The 14,303-nt window shown below is 40.6% G+C and overlaps 1 protein-coding gene across 22 annotated transcripts in view; it reads right to left on the bottom strand.

Moving 5' to 3' along the window:
* The window catches only part of NRXN1 (neurexin 1), a 1,136,507-nt gene extending 1,127,136 nt beyond the window's left edge, over nucleotides 1–9,371 (bottom strand). For 17 of the 22 annotated variants that reach the window (XM_058429190.1, XM_032178109.2, XM_058429196.1 and 14 more), the window contains exons 1-2: nucleotides 9,075–9,346; nucleotides 4,587–6,274 (exon numbers count right to left, since the gene is read on the bottom strand). In XM_058429190.1, the coding sequence (XP_058285173.1) occupies nucleotides 4,587–5,358 (772 nt within the window). In that variant the 5' untranslated portion in view covers nucleotides 5,359–6,274; nucleotides 9,075–9,346. Of the gene's footprint in view, nucleotides 1–4,586; nucleotides 6,275–9,074 lie in introns of all 22 variants that reach the window. The other 5 variants (XM_058429203.1, XM_058429204.1, XM_058429207.1 and 2 more) reach the window with 2 other exon arrangements.
* Nucleotides 9,372–14,303: the final 4,932 nt, after the last annotated feature.

Raw genomic sequence — 14,303 nt, 5'->3', positions numbered from 1 at the left:
AAGACCCATAAATTGAATGGGTGTATCTGCAGGAAACCACACTACAATCCACATAAAGGGTTCAGGTAATGCTTTTCACAGGTAGAACCAAAGTGTTCTGAACAATCAACGGCCTTACATTTCTACACCTAACCAAACCCGTGACAACTTTAACTTCCTTCAAGAAAGAATTGTATTTTTCCCCTAGTTTAATCTACAGCTTACTGCGGGTGCTTAACAAATGATGTTGACTGACAAACAGAAAATAATGTTTCCTCTTTTTCCCTGGCCCCCTTTCAATCTGTTCTCTACACTGTAGCTAGAGTGGCATTTTGGAAATATAAATGTGATAATGCCATCTTCCTCCCTACCATCCACACTACACTCTTTCCATTACTATTTTATCACTTTTACAGTAAAGACGAAAATACTTGACATGGTCCAGAAGGCTGTGCACTGCCTGACCCCACTCCTCTCAAGTATGGAGTTAGAGCTCCATGCTTAAGGCATTCTCTCTGTGGCTTGAACATGCTGTGCCATCTCCTGCATCAGAATTCTGTTCCTCTGGGCTTTACCTGATTATTAATACTTTTCCTCTGCCTTAATTTGGTTAATTCTTTCTCACTTTTTCAGATTTCAGTTTAATAATCACTTTTTATTACGTCAGCTGACACTATTTTAAGTTTTCATAGTATCATGCACCCATCCTTCAAAATACATACCACAATTTGAAGCTTCATTTTTTAAAGTCAATATGCCTTCTCACTAGAATATGAGGTCTATGAAAGTAATAATTATTTCTGCACTATCATTTTATTGCATAAGCCTAGTACTCTGGTACACAAAACAATCAGTACTTGCTGAATAAAGAAATTAATAAACAAATGAAGGAATGAACAAATGAATGAATGAGTGAATGTGGTTGCCTATCTGGTCACATTAACAAAGTAATGGAAAGCAGGAGCTTTCTTAAGTCACATCTATCATACTGACATGTTCAGTAACATTAAACAATCAGTAAGCATAAGCCATATGTGTTTATGGCCATTTAAACAGAGAACATGCAAAAAAACTGAAACAGTCCAATGTGGGATTTTAATATACACGACTCTAAAATGCACGAGAGCTGGGGATCTGGAAATCATAAGAAATGTAACTTAATTTCTTACTGATTATCCTTGTTATTCTTGTTTTTAAACTGGATAGCTATGAAATTCACTAAGTCTTTCAAGTTGCTAGGGATCTATGAGTGCTCTTAAGCAGAAATAATGTTCAAGGTCATTTAGATGAGACCATAATAATGGTCCAGGAACTTAGATGAAATGAATATGAAAAAGCTATGTACCCTGTAAGCATTCAACACTCAGGAAAGGTGACATTTTTGCTTAGTTGAGCTCTGAGGCTGACGCTCAGGGTCAAAGAACATAAGTGATGCATAAATTAGTTTTGTTCTATCAGCCATTTTTATATGTTTTTTTTTCCCTTGAATAACACCTGAACCTGAAAATAATCTCAACCCGAATGAACTGGAAATCTTATTTGCCAGACATGAAGAAAAAGGGCTTTGGAACAAATAAAAGTGTTGATGCTCTTACCCAGGTTCTGCCACTAACCTGGTCATGACACATAACCTTTCCTGGATTCCCTATCAATACATAAATAAATAAAACTTGCTAGGCTCAAACACAAAGCCAGGATGAAATTGAGCTCATTCAATAAAAATATTCTGGAAATTCATAGGTGCATAAGTTGTTTCAAGGCACTCTTGGCTGGAGGTTGGGGGAGAGATAATATTTTTATTATCTTATTACAGTCTTACTTTTTAGTAGTTCTTACTGTATTTTAAATATGAAGGCAGCTAAATGGTGTTAAAGTTTTAAAAGTATTATAGTTGGGACCAGAGGTAAGCTGAATTTATGTTTAATATTTACTTGTCTGTTTTTTTCCCTAAATTTTCTCTTAATGAAATGAACTTATTTATTTTAAAATTAGTTTTTATGAAGAACATGGCAAACAATGTAAATACCGGCTACAGGCAGAGCTTTGTTGATATTTCATCTGAATAGAAATCATCTATCCCTAGCCATTAATACATGATCTGTATTGGGAGAGGCATCCATTCTCAATTAATTATTCAATAGTCACTTGACACACATGAAATAGGGAAAATAAGCAAAATGGAGCCAATCCTTGTAGGAAGACTGACTCTGCCTTTATCACCCCATCTCCCAATTCTGTGATACTCAAAAGAATCCAACCTTTTGTTTTCCTTCTACGTTTAGTGGTGATCTTTTGCACTCCGTTTTCAGTTCAAATTTTCAAAGTGACTCAATGCTTCAGAAGAATCCTAATGGATTTGCTATTCTGAGTTGAATTATCCTATGTAGCAGGCACTATACTGTTCAATTATGCATCTTGGTAATTCCAAATTCTTTATCTTATAGAAAGAGCTATCCATTTACAAAATAAAATGCATTTCAGATACATCTAATTCTGCTTCTCTTTAACAAATTACTTTTTGCACTCTTAACTGTTCCTGATTATGCATGATCTCTGAATCCCTACATTAAAAATGCATAGAAAAATAAAAATTTTCATTTAAAACACCCTCCCACACAGTACAAGCTGTCATTGTGTCATATTTGTTTCCTAATTTAAGGAAGGAAGCTACATTTCATGTGTCCTTCATTAAATTGCCTTCTCTGTATTTTAAAGTGGCATTAGGATACTTAAGGCAATTTTCCCATAAAATAATGTTCATTTTTAAATTTGTTTCTATTAATCAGTGCAAAAGTATGCAACTTCAAATTACAGTATGGAAATTATCATATCTACCTAGCATATTATTCATGATTCACAAGTAGATTTGCTGAAGAAAAAAAGTATCTTTTTTATTTTGTAAAACATAACTGTAAAGCCTGCTCTCATAACCACAGAAATGTACTGTTAAAGCTGAAGTGCTGTATAGGCCATGGAATACACAGTTTTCTGTAATTACCTAAGACAAAATACAATGAAAAACAAAAACCCACATGAAGACAGAGCGCAACCAAATAGCCCTTTCTTTCTTCCCCTCCTAATCCTGTGAAGGCTACAGAAGTCTCCTCAAGACCAGGTTTTTTTCTTCCTAACTAACTCTCCTTGCTGTTTAAACAATTACAAATCTTATCAAGTCTTCATTTCTCTTGAAGTCAAGTGAGAGGGAACTGCCAACTCCAATAAGATTTACAAAGGCTAGTTCCCCTTAGCAGTGTCAGCAAAAAACAAAGACATTATACAATAAAACGGAGCCACACAGAGCTTTTGTCTCTATAGCTTTCAAAATCAGATTTAATCATTCACCTTTTTTTCACCCATTTCATCCATAAATGCCATTTATCCAGGTGTTGGTTGCCTTGCTTTGACCCATAAGCTATCTACTTTAAATCCTGACATCTCCTACTTAGCCACTGATTCGTCTTTTTCACACCACTCACTCACTTTCCGTTAGAGGCTTTGCTGTATTTATACAACAGTATTTTCGTTGGTCATTGTCATGTAACAGCACCGGCAAAACACACTGAAGACTGAATTTTATTTCTAAAGGGGAGAAAATAGAACTTAGGTATGACTTTTGTTGTTTAATGCCACACTGTTTTAAGCCCCAAGAACCACAGAAATTACAACTTGGCCTCCACTACCCAGATAAATGTCATTAGCCAAATATCCTTAGACAATCTCTTGCAATCCCTTACACGCATCCCTGTTTATTAGTCTGCAGAAGCTTCCCAATCCAGCAACATCTAAATTTCTCTACCACTGTATTTCTCTTGATAAGGCATTTGTAAATTAAGAAATGTTATTTAATCTCTAACATTTTTAAACGTCAGCTGACCTCACACTTCAAGAAACCACATAAATGACAAAATTTTACTTAAATTTGACAAATGTTGGACTTGGATATAACAGTGGAAACCAACATTATTCCAAAAAGCCTAATGAAGAAACTCTTCACATCCTCTCTTCCCCTTTTTCCACAACCAAAAGCAGGTTTTGACCGCTCTATCTGCAAAAGGCAGAGAGCACTGACCGCGAGCCCTGTCTTTCTCGTCCTTTACCACGAGTGACCACAACCACGTGGGGATTATCAACCACCGCCGTGGTATACCTCTCCTGTGCTTCATTTCTCATCAAACACATGCCCAATCTTCTAGATGCTTGTTTCCATCTTAAGGGCAAAGTCTGTGTGTTACAGACATAGAAGTGGTAGAAACAAGTACAGTGGTCATACAGGTGGGCCGCGGTCCAATATAGGGCCCAACCTGCCAAGGAACCCGGGGAATAAGAAGAGGCCATTGTATTTGCCACTTGGAAGGGAGTAGTGTTGGTAGAAAGGCCTCCAGAAGGAACTCAAACTTGGATGTGGGGGCTGCCAATCCTTACGAGGATGTCAAGGGAGAGGCTGTGGAGGTGGTAAGGTAAAGAGGCCCCCAGAAACAAGGCCCTTCCCTCGAAGCGAACTGCCACACGTTTGGCCAGCTTAGGAAGACCCCATGCACCAGCCCGGTCCCCTCCTCCCCGCGCCCTGCCCAGGCCCCGGCCCCCGTGGGTCGGGCGTCGGGCCTTACCTTGGCTGCAGTCCTTGCCGCGGAAGCCGGTTCGCGAGCAGTCGCACACGGCCTGGTCGTCCACCACGGAGCACACGCCTCCGTTGAGGCACACCCCGCCCTCGCCCTCCTCGCCCGCCTCGCACGGGCTTCCCCCGCCGCTGTTGGGCGGCTCATCGTCCAGCTTCACCTCGCCACTGTCCACGGGCAGGACCTGAGAGGAGTTGACCCTCACGTCGCGAATCCACCCCTTGAAGGGCTCCCGCTCCCTCACCGAGGCCAGGGTGAGCTTGAGCGCCGCGGCGCGGAGTTCCGGGGGCAGCCCCCCGACGAAAAGGCCGCTGAACACCGTCATGTCCCTGCGCTTGGACTTGACCTCCACCCACTTGGCCTCCACCTGGTCGATGAAGAGCGTGGTGTTGCGGAACTGGCGGCGGATGCGCACGCTGTGCCAGGCGCCGTCGTTAACCGGCGTGTCGGCCAGGAGCGTCGCAGGCTCAGCGCAGAAGATAGAGAAGCTGAGCTGGAGGCGGCCGCCGCGCGTCAGAATCAGCTCCAGGAAGTCGCAGAAGCCCTCGTCGTCGAAGTAGAGCACGAGGCCGCGGGCGCTGCGCGTCTTGAGCTGGAAGCTCATCTCGCTCTCGCAGCAGGCGTTCCACTTGGGGAAGCGCGTCCATTGGCCCTCGGCGCCCGGAAACTCCAGCCCGCTGCCCAGCTCCGCCCAGCAGCCCAGGAGCAGCAGCGAGAGGCACAGAAGAAAACAGCCCCCGCGCTGGAGCAGCGCCGTCCCCATGCTCGGGGCTGGGGAGCGGCGGGGGGGTGCCGGGGCCGACAGGGTCAAAATGGTCCTGGACACCGTGACGAAGAAATAAGGGTCCCGAGAGACAGAAAGGTAAGGGGAAAGGCGGGAGTGGGAGGGATGTGCCCTCCTTTATCTAATTCTTTTTTTCTTCTTCTTCTTCCAATAACCCCGCCCTCTCTCCCTGTAGTCCTCTTCCAACTGGAAAACGTTGACCCCAGTGGTAGAGGGTAGCCACAGAACTTCCAGACCAAAGGGGGGATGCACTTTGGAGGCAACGTTCTGGAAAAGGCTTCAACAAAAGATCAAAGGAAAGCACTGACCCATTTGAGTCTGATTAACTAATTTAAGAGCATCTGCGGTGTCAACAGATACTTAACTCCTCAAATCCCATTATCTGCCAGGTTCCACCAGTGGTACCAGGCCAAAAGGAAGCAGTGAGAGTCAGTAAAAAGAAAACACTTTTCTCAAGAATGTACAGGAAGCCAGCAGTGAGCCAGTATCCTTGGATGCTTGTGAATGCCTCAAGTGTGTCTCCTTTAGATGTGGTGTCTTAAAGCAGAATGGAGAAAGGGATGCTTGCCTCTTTAGGGCACCACTTCTTAACCCAAGGATAGCTTCAAAGGCCTGCTTCTTCTGTCATAGCATGGGCTTCAGCACCGCTGCAGCCAAAGCTTAATTCCTTGTGCATGGTCTCACAAGTTGGATTTTACTTCTCTTTTCAGCTACGGCAACAGTAGGACTCAAACCCAGCAGTTGCGAAATAGCCAGAAGCTGTTAGATGTGGAAATCACAACAGCTCCTCTTCTCTCTGCCTCTGCAGGGCCAAGCTAAGACGCCAGCACATCAATTGGTTGTGTGTTGGTGATGCATTTTGGTTTTATCTTGTCTTTTTTAAGGACTCAGACATCTGCAGAGAATTAAAGTCAAAATTAAGGTCTAAAGTCAATATAGTATTATATAAATCATTATTCAGCTCATAACACAGATGTAGACCTGGTCCTATTAGTAAGGCAAAGGGTTAACCTGCTTGTATGGAGCTTTTGTTATCCTCACTACAAGTGAGTCCTAATATTTTCTAATAGTTAATATCACACTTTTACAGTCAGCCAAGACACCCTTGTAGTTTATTATAACTGTTAGTTGGTAACCCGAAGTTTTAAAGAGAAATTTGATTATGGTTACCCTTTTCTTTTTGCAAGGTAGTTTAATTTTTAAAATATGTGAGAGAAAAAATACTTTTAAGGATTTTACCTATGTTGTGTGCTTGTTCTGTGAACAGTAAAAATACAAGCTATTCAAATCTCAGTTAAGAGATTTTACAATTGGCAAATCAGATTAAACTGTTGGCAGGAAGCTGCCAGCTTAGACTTGTATAGCATTCCTGCCATTTTATTTTTCTTAGAAGGAATATTGATGGTTTCTTGGTAGTCTCTTGCAAAATTTCACACAAGTATAGTTCTTTATATTAATGAATAATCTGTTGTAAAAGAAAACCACTAATTGGAGCCAGATTTATGTTTTTGGCATTGTCTCAATTGCCCTAATATTAACTTCTCTAAAGGTGCATAAAGTATTTAATTTTTTGCCCAACAGTGAAGATCTAACTCCTCCTGAAGTCTGTATCTGGCTGTCAGCCCTCAAAATTTGTGTGGTCAGAAGAGCAGTTGGCATGTATGTAATCTCAGCTGCAGTGGCTCCAGGATGCTAGAATTTAAAACCATACCTTTGAATCACTCGCTATACTATTAAATCACTTCTCTGTATTCAACTCTAATCTGACAGGTTCTTGAAATGGTACAGAAATCATAAACACTGATTTTTTTTCTAAGTCATTTTTTAACCAAAAAATTACTCTTACCTTTTGAAAAAAATTACAAATGTATAATCTGTTCATGTCAAGGAAGTGCATTATTTTTCTCACTATTTCTTATATTCCCCACCACTTGCAAACACACACACTGCAATATACATACACCATACACACATGCACGCACACACCCCAAATTTATTGTCTGGACGAGGAAGCTGACTATCCAATTAACACTTTTTTTCCCCTACAAGCTGAAACTAGCAGTAATTTATGGCACCGCATTGTGCTGCTGCTTCTCCATGGAGGGAGCTGAGAGCATTTCTCTTCAGTACAGAGCAATCCCTACAGGTGTCAGCTGAGAGCCACCAAGCTAGGGGATCCCACTTCAAGTTCCTCCCAGATGAAATTGATGACTGGTTCTCTCTCTTTCAACACATACACACACACACACACACACACACACACACACGCACACTGTGCGGGTGTGTGCACATATTGCCCACTAGCAAAAGGAAATAAAAATCTCAGTTGCTTATTTATTATGGCTGATACATTCCACACCATCAGCAATCACCAGTCATATCTTGTCTTCTCCTGTATTAAACCCAAGGAAAGGGGCCTGTCAAGTCGTCTGAAATAGCCTATTATTCAGTATACTTTCATATTTTAAGTGGACTCAGGAATCTGCTAAATTTTCAGTCATTTGCAAAATAAATCTGGAACGTCATGATCAAGAGTGGTGCTTTGAACCCTTTCTCAAGCTCATGTGTTAGAAAACCTTTTTTTTTCTTGTGTGTGTAACTCTGTTGGAGCCAATTATTATATTAATTAATGTTACATTGATCACATAACCTTTTTTCTCCCGTCCCTCCTGCCCCCCTCCACTAATGCACACCTTGGCAATTTTAAGGGATGGTGAAAGAGACAAAAACCCTAGAGCAATATATATGTACATATAGATGTATACATTCTTATCACAGGGAGGTTAACTGGTTTTCCCAGTTCTTGGAGGAAGCTCATTGTATGTGAGCAAGTATCTGTATTTATATGGAGAAAAGAGGATTCTCTCTAGGTGCCGGAAAGACCTGGCGAGTTCACAAATTAGAGGATGAAATAAAGGGAGCTGAAAAACAACGTTACTGCAGCCAAAAGAAGCGCTCTAATTCAAAAGCAGACTAACAGCATCATTAATCTTTTCTTTCATTTCTAGAATCAAATTCATCCCAAGTCACTAGGAGGATCAATACAGTACACTCATCGGCTGCAGTTGCATATTTTAATGTTTCTGATATCACACACACATACACACCTATACCTTTCCATGCACCCTTCTATATATATATATATAGATATATATATATATATATATATCTCCTCATAAAGAACATGAAATCTCTGAGAGAAATTTTAGAAGTGCTTATTATTTCACCCCTGGCTTTTGCAAAGTCCCTCAATACCAGTGCACACCCAAAATTCTCTCTGGCTTTCCCGCCCAGTCTCTAAGCTCCATCTCTAATACCAGTGCAGTTTCTTGGAGCTCGGAGTCTACTGCACAAATTAAGGATGGGCACAGTGTGGGGCTGATGAGGTAGGGAAAGAAATATATAGAGATATTTTATTGCTTTGATATCTAGCCTGTCTGTTCTTTCCTTTCTTTTGCTAATAAATCACTGCATTCAGCCTTTAAGTTACTACCCCAGTGCCACCATCTCTTCTTGCCATCTATTTAAAAGGCTTCATGCAAAACAACCAAGATCTACACTCCTCCACCCTCCCACCACCCATCTTTCCCTCTGTATTTGTGGCAGATCCTGGCTCAGTTACAATGGGGAAAGATATCCTTCTTCAGCTTGCCTCGCCCCATCCCCTCCCCCCAACCCAAATTAAGCTTCTTTACCTGCCCGGTTATTCCCCTTAGCTCGAGCCAGAGCCTGAAGCATGCATCGGTCAAAGCGAATTTCCTGAGGTCTATGGATAAGGCGACTGCTGCTGCCTTTTCAGAGGCGTCAGGCTTGAGCGTCTATCTCCAGGAGTGCGGGAGGGGAGAACAGGCAACGGAGGGGGGCAGGAGGAGGAGGAGGAGGAGAAGGAGGAGGAGGGGGAGGAGAGGGAAAGAGCTGGGAAGGAAAAGGCGGTGGTGGAGCCTGAGAAGGCTGGGTTACGTGACGCCGAGTGCTGTCCTTCTGAAAGAGAAGGGCGGAGCTGAGCTCTCCGCAGTACCATGGAGAGTGGCGGGCCCGTCCTTTGGCTGGGAAATGGGTGGGCTCGGCCCGTGGTCGCAGCAGCCCCTCCAGGTCTGGATGCTGCGGAGCGAGATGCTTTTACCTTTGCATCGTCCCCTTGCAGGGGGAGCCTGATCCTGGGGGCGGGGACCTGCCGCAAGCGCTTCTAACTTGTCACCACCCTCTCTTCCCCATCAGAAAGAAAGAAAAAAGAGAGAGAGAGAGAGAGAGAGAGAGAGAGAGAGAACGAACGAACAGGAACCAGAGAACCACGTAGCCTACTGAGCATGCCCAGGCCCCTGCTAGACCCATGGAAAGCTGTATGGAGATTCCACTTCTCCGGGATTTAGTAGTGATTGGGCGGGGATACCTGAGAGGGTGCCAGGAAAGGGCCCAGCAGTCAAAGAGAAGGGGCCAAGGAGTCGATGATTATGATGAGCTCTGGCTTTGCTTGTGCACCTTGGTCTCCTGCTTGGAACCCTTGAAAAGAAGCTGCAGCTTTTCGAGGAATGCAGGGGCAAGCAAGACTCACACAGGCACTGGCATTCTCCTAGATCCGATGTCCCTTGCCCCACCCCTTATTGTGGCTCTGCCTTGAGTAATCACAACAAATCTTCATGACTTGCCTAGGCTGTGCCAAAAAGATGTAAAAGGAACCCACCAGGGTAAGATGCCAACTTGCAGACGACGATCAACTGTGTCTGACAAGGTGCTTTTTACTGCAGCCTCTCGTCCTTCTCCAGCCTTCCTTGCTCTGTCTTGAACCAAGTTTTCTACCTGTTTAACTCTTCCCTCCGTCTCCTCCTCCCTTTTGCAGCTGGTAAAACCTGGTGAAAGTAAAACTCGGTGTGAGGCTCTAACCATACAACTGGGCATGCCCAATAGGCATTGCTGGGTTTGGGGAGAAAGGGGTTAAATCTAAGGGAGCTTACAGATTAGATGGTAGAGGAGTCCGGGGTCTGCGGCTTTATATTATGGTTTGCACCCTATGTGCATTTAAATTCCTATTCCTGTATATTCCTAGCCTGGGTTAGTTTTGGAGCAGATACAGACATTTTTATTGCAACGCCACAAACCTAATAGTCTGAACCTCAAATACTATAAGGCAAGACTATTTTTGGCCTCCAGGCCCTATAGAGCAAGAATTTAAGAACTAGATAAATTTGGGAACATCAAAATAATATACATTACAATTACAATATGTATATTCTTCCAAAAAACTATAACTCGTTCCTATGATAAGCCGATTTATACTTTCACTACTTTTATGAAAGGGTCTAAATAACCTGAAGGCAGATATCACAGGTTTTAATATGTTTATCGCCCTTAGAGAGGCAGTTTTGTCAAGTGGTTACATGTTTGGGAAATAGATTGTCTGAGCTTCAATTCAATCTCTGCGATTTATTAGTTGTAAGCTCAGCAAGATGCTTAACCTTATGCTGCCTCAGTCACCTCATCTGTAAAATGGATATAATAATAGCCCCCTCTTCATGTGATTGATGTTGTGAAGATGAAATGAAGAAACATAAAATATTTGGAATTGTGGATTCCAAATTGTGGAATATTGGCTATATTTATCAACTACAACCCACTCTGTGTTCTATTTGACTCAATGGAAGGAATTTCTCTGAAACCCGAATTCTTTGACTATAAAATAGAGGTATTAGTCATTGTCAACTTATTCCATAAGATTGCTTTGGGAATGTAATGAAATAATAGCTGTTAACATGATTCTTAAAACAAAAATTTAATTTTAAATGATATAAAACTAAGACTCAGAAAATTACTTACCTAAATTATTCAGTCATTCAGTGAACTTGAAACAAAAAATAGTCTAGTTAATTCGGGGCCTTTTTCCATTTTTCCTACTATTAGGTTATAGAACAAATAGCACAGAAGGTACACCCCGATGTATTTAGTATAGAACTAAAGCTTATTGCAAAAGTAAGTGGAATGGACAGCGCACTTTCAAAAATCAAGTCTAACTTGGTTCCATGATGCTCTTAAGATCTGGTGTGAACATGCATCAGTGAACATTATGGTAGTGCTAGAGGAACTCTTAAGAGTCAAAGCACTGCCTTTTACCTGGATTTGTAAAAACTCATTATTTACCACCAGTGCATGTGATCCGAACAATTTCCTACTTTATTTCATTTCGTGTTTGTGAATTTTTATTTTATCTTCAATTGGGCTACACAGTGTTTTCACTGAGTCAAGGTTTTCCTTGAGATGCCTTCTTTGGTGTTTTGATTTAAAAAAATGTTGACATTTTTAAGCTGCATGTGTAAATTTTAAGATTAAAAAAACCGGTGTTCCCACATCTCTTCACCACCGCCTCCCTGACACACACACACAAACTATATAAACTGAAGGAATAGATGATGTATTGGAGTAATCCCCTTTGCAATCAGGTTTAGGGTACTTACTGTATGTAGTCCAAGGAAGTGGACAGCCACAGGATCTTTTTTTTTTTTCAGTAAATATGCAGAGAGAAAACTATCCGTATGTAGCTTAGAATGCAAATATCACAACATAATTTAATGATAAAAGTTGTTAATTTATTTTAAAGTACGAGTTTTTCTGTTGTTTCTCCATAAATTACTTCAAGTCTCTAAGTGCCAGTTTTTTCATCAGTAAAATAAAGATAATGGCGTCTCCATTTATAAGACTTGGTGGAGATAATGTCAACATTGAATGTTAATTTTGTGCCTACTCCTCGCCAAACAGTGCTCTAAGTGCTTTATTTACATTAACTTATTCTAGCCTCACAGCAACTCTAAGAGGTAGGTTCTAGGATTTCACTCATTTTACCAATGAGAAAAGGTGAAGCATACAGAGATTAGCCCAGATAGTCAAAGTCTCCTAAGCTAGCAACAGTGGAGGAAAAATTCAAACTCAATTCTGTAATCTTAACCACCTTGCTACACTGACTTTGAGCGGATCATCAGATATACCTAGCAAAGTGCTTGGCAGAATGCAGATGCCCGTTAATTGTTCATTCCTTTTCCTTTCTAAGACTTTCATCAGGAGGAAGCTAGGAAACTAAACAGTCAACTCCAGAATTTTGCCATAACATTCCTTAATGACTAATACTGTATGAAATATATGATATTCATGTACTTTGTTACATATTATAGGTGACGTGTTCTCAATGTTACTACCTTTTTTTTGTTTCTAGGCAAGATGTGAGGTAATTCCTGTAGATCTGAATTTGAAGCAATCTAACATTTGTAAGAACAATCTAGTATTTTTCTAGAAGGTGGGAAGTAGGATTAATTCCTCCTGAATCACCTTAGGGAATCTACTAATTTTAGGCTACAGAAATATGTTAAGGATTTCAACTCCTGCCCCTAGCTACCACTCAGAACAAATGAGATAACTGGGAAATCACGGTGCTTGTTTATGATTATGTCTGATTGGGAGAATTTGTGGCAACCCAAATATGGAAACATAAATAATATCTCATGCCATAAACTGGTAAACATTTTGCAACAATGAAAATGGAAATGCATGCTCACTTAAAGCAAATATATTTCCATAAGTTATTAATATTAATGAGAATTCTAACATGGAGACTAACTCTACACTAAAAATAAATGAAACTAAGTAGTAAGATTTTTTTTGACTGAGAAACGAATGCAACAGAGACACTCTGTGTTTATTGCTGCAATCAGACCCTGTGCTTTAACATTAGGAAATCAATGTAAACACCTACTTTCTCAATTAACATTAAGGTAAAGTGGAAGCTTTGATATACCTATGAATTCCAATATTGATATCAGTTATGAAGGGTGCTTTATCTTTACTGATATAAGAGGTAGAAGAAGAAACACATGGTAACAATGAGGAAAAATATCAGTTGATATACATTAAATGCATTTTCACTTAAGATGAGAAACAACTCAAAAGAACAGTAAGATTTATCACTCTGAGGGGATTTTCTATTTACTGTCCTATAGATGATCAAAATGAAGCCACTTTCTCTTACTAAAATAATCACAGTATCAGGAAAATATTACATGCTAATTCAACTAAATTTCAGATTGCTATTGAATTTCTCTAACCAATTACATTATCAATGCTGCACAATTGGAATTCTATTGTTTAGCTCATGAGTTTATTTTAATAATAAATATAATCCTATTTTTTGTTTGCAGTTAAATGTCTCTAACTAGTTTCCTTTATATGAACCAATTAGAGTTTTCTAGTTACAAAAGTTTAAGAATAGATATTGAACATGCTGCCATATAAAATTTATTTTACAACTAGATGAATTTAAAAATGCAAGGAAATGTAATCAAGTCTAGGGTTTGAGACTCAGCTATAAAATGGAATAAACAGACTAGGATTTACATATACAAAAAGACACATAATTTCCTATTAAGCTTACTAAGTAACTTTCAGGAGAAATAAGCAAAGTCAGTATGTTAAATACTTTCTTACTACTTGAAAAAATCTTAAACATAGTAAAATTAGGCTACTTTTCCATGAGTATGTAAATTTTTCTGTAATCAGAAGGTAGAATGTGATTTAAAATGGCTGCAAATCATTAATGTAATGATAATTATTAAGGTATCAAGCGGCTGTAGAGAAAGCACGTAGATAGGTCCTTGAGAACAGTAGTTAAGTTTTGAACGATGCACCTGCTAGAAAGGCTTCAATGTGGAAACCCTGCAGTGTGTTTGATGGGCAGTATTTTTAAATCTAGGACAGCAGTTACACCTGGGTGTGTTCCTCCATGTTTACTTCCACCCCTCCTTCCCCCACAATGAGGAAAAATCTTTCTGAGGAAGAATAGCTGTCGCTAGATGAAGTCTGTGAAAAGTCCCTGCCAGAGGGTTTATTTTTCCTCGATCGGTGATTTAGTTGCACACTTCAGCCTGTCATCATTGTCCCCTCTAAGG

The sequence above is a fragment of the Hylobates moloch genome, unplaced genomic scaffold, assembly GCF_009828535.3.
Source record: "Hylobates moloch isolate HMO894 unplaced genomic scaffold, HMol_V3 SCAFFOLD_15, whole genome shotgun sequence".
Classification (NCBI taxonomy): domain Eukaryota; kingdom Metazoa; phylum Chordata; class Mammalia; order Primates; family Hylobatidae; genus Hylobates; species Hylobates moloch.
The sequence above is the reverse complement of the archived record's forward strand: the minus strand, read 5'-3'. Positions and strand labels throughout refer to the sequence as shown.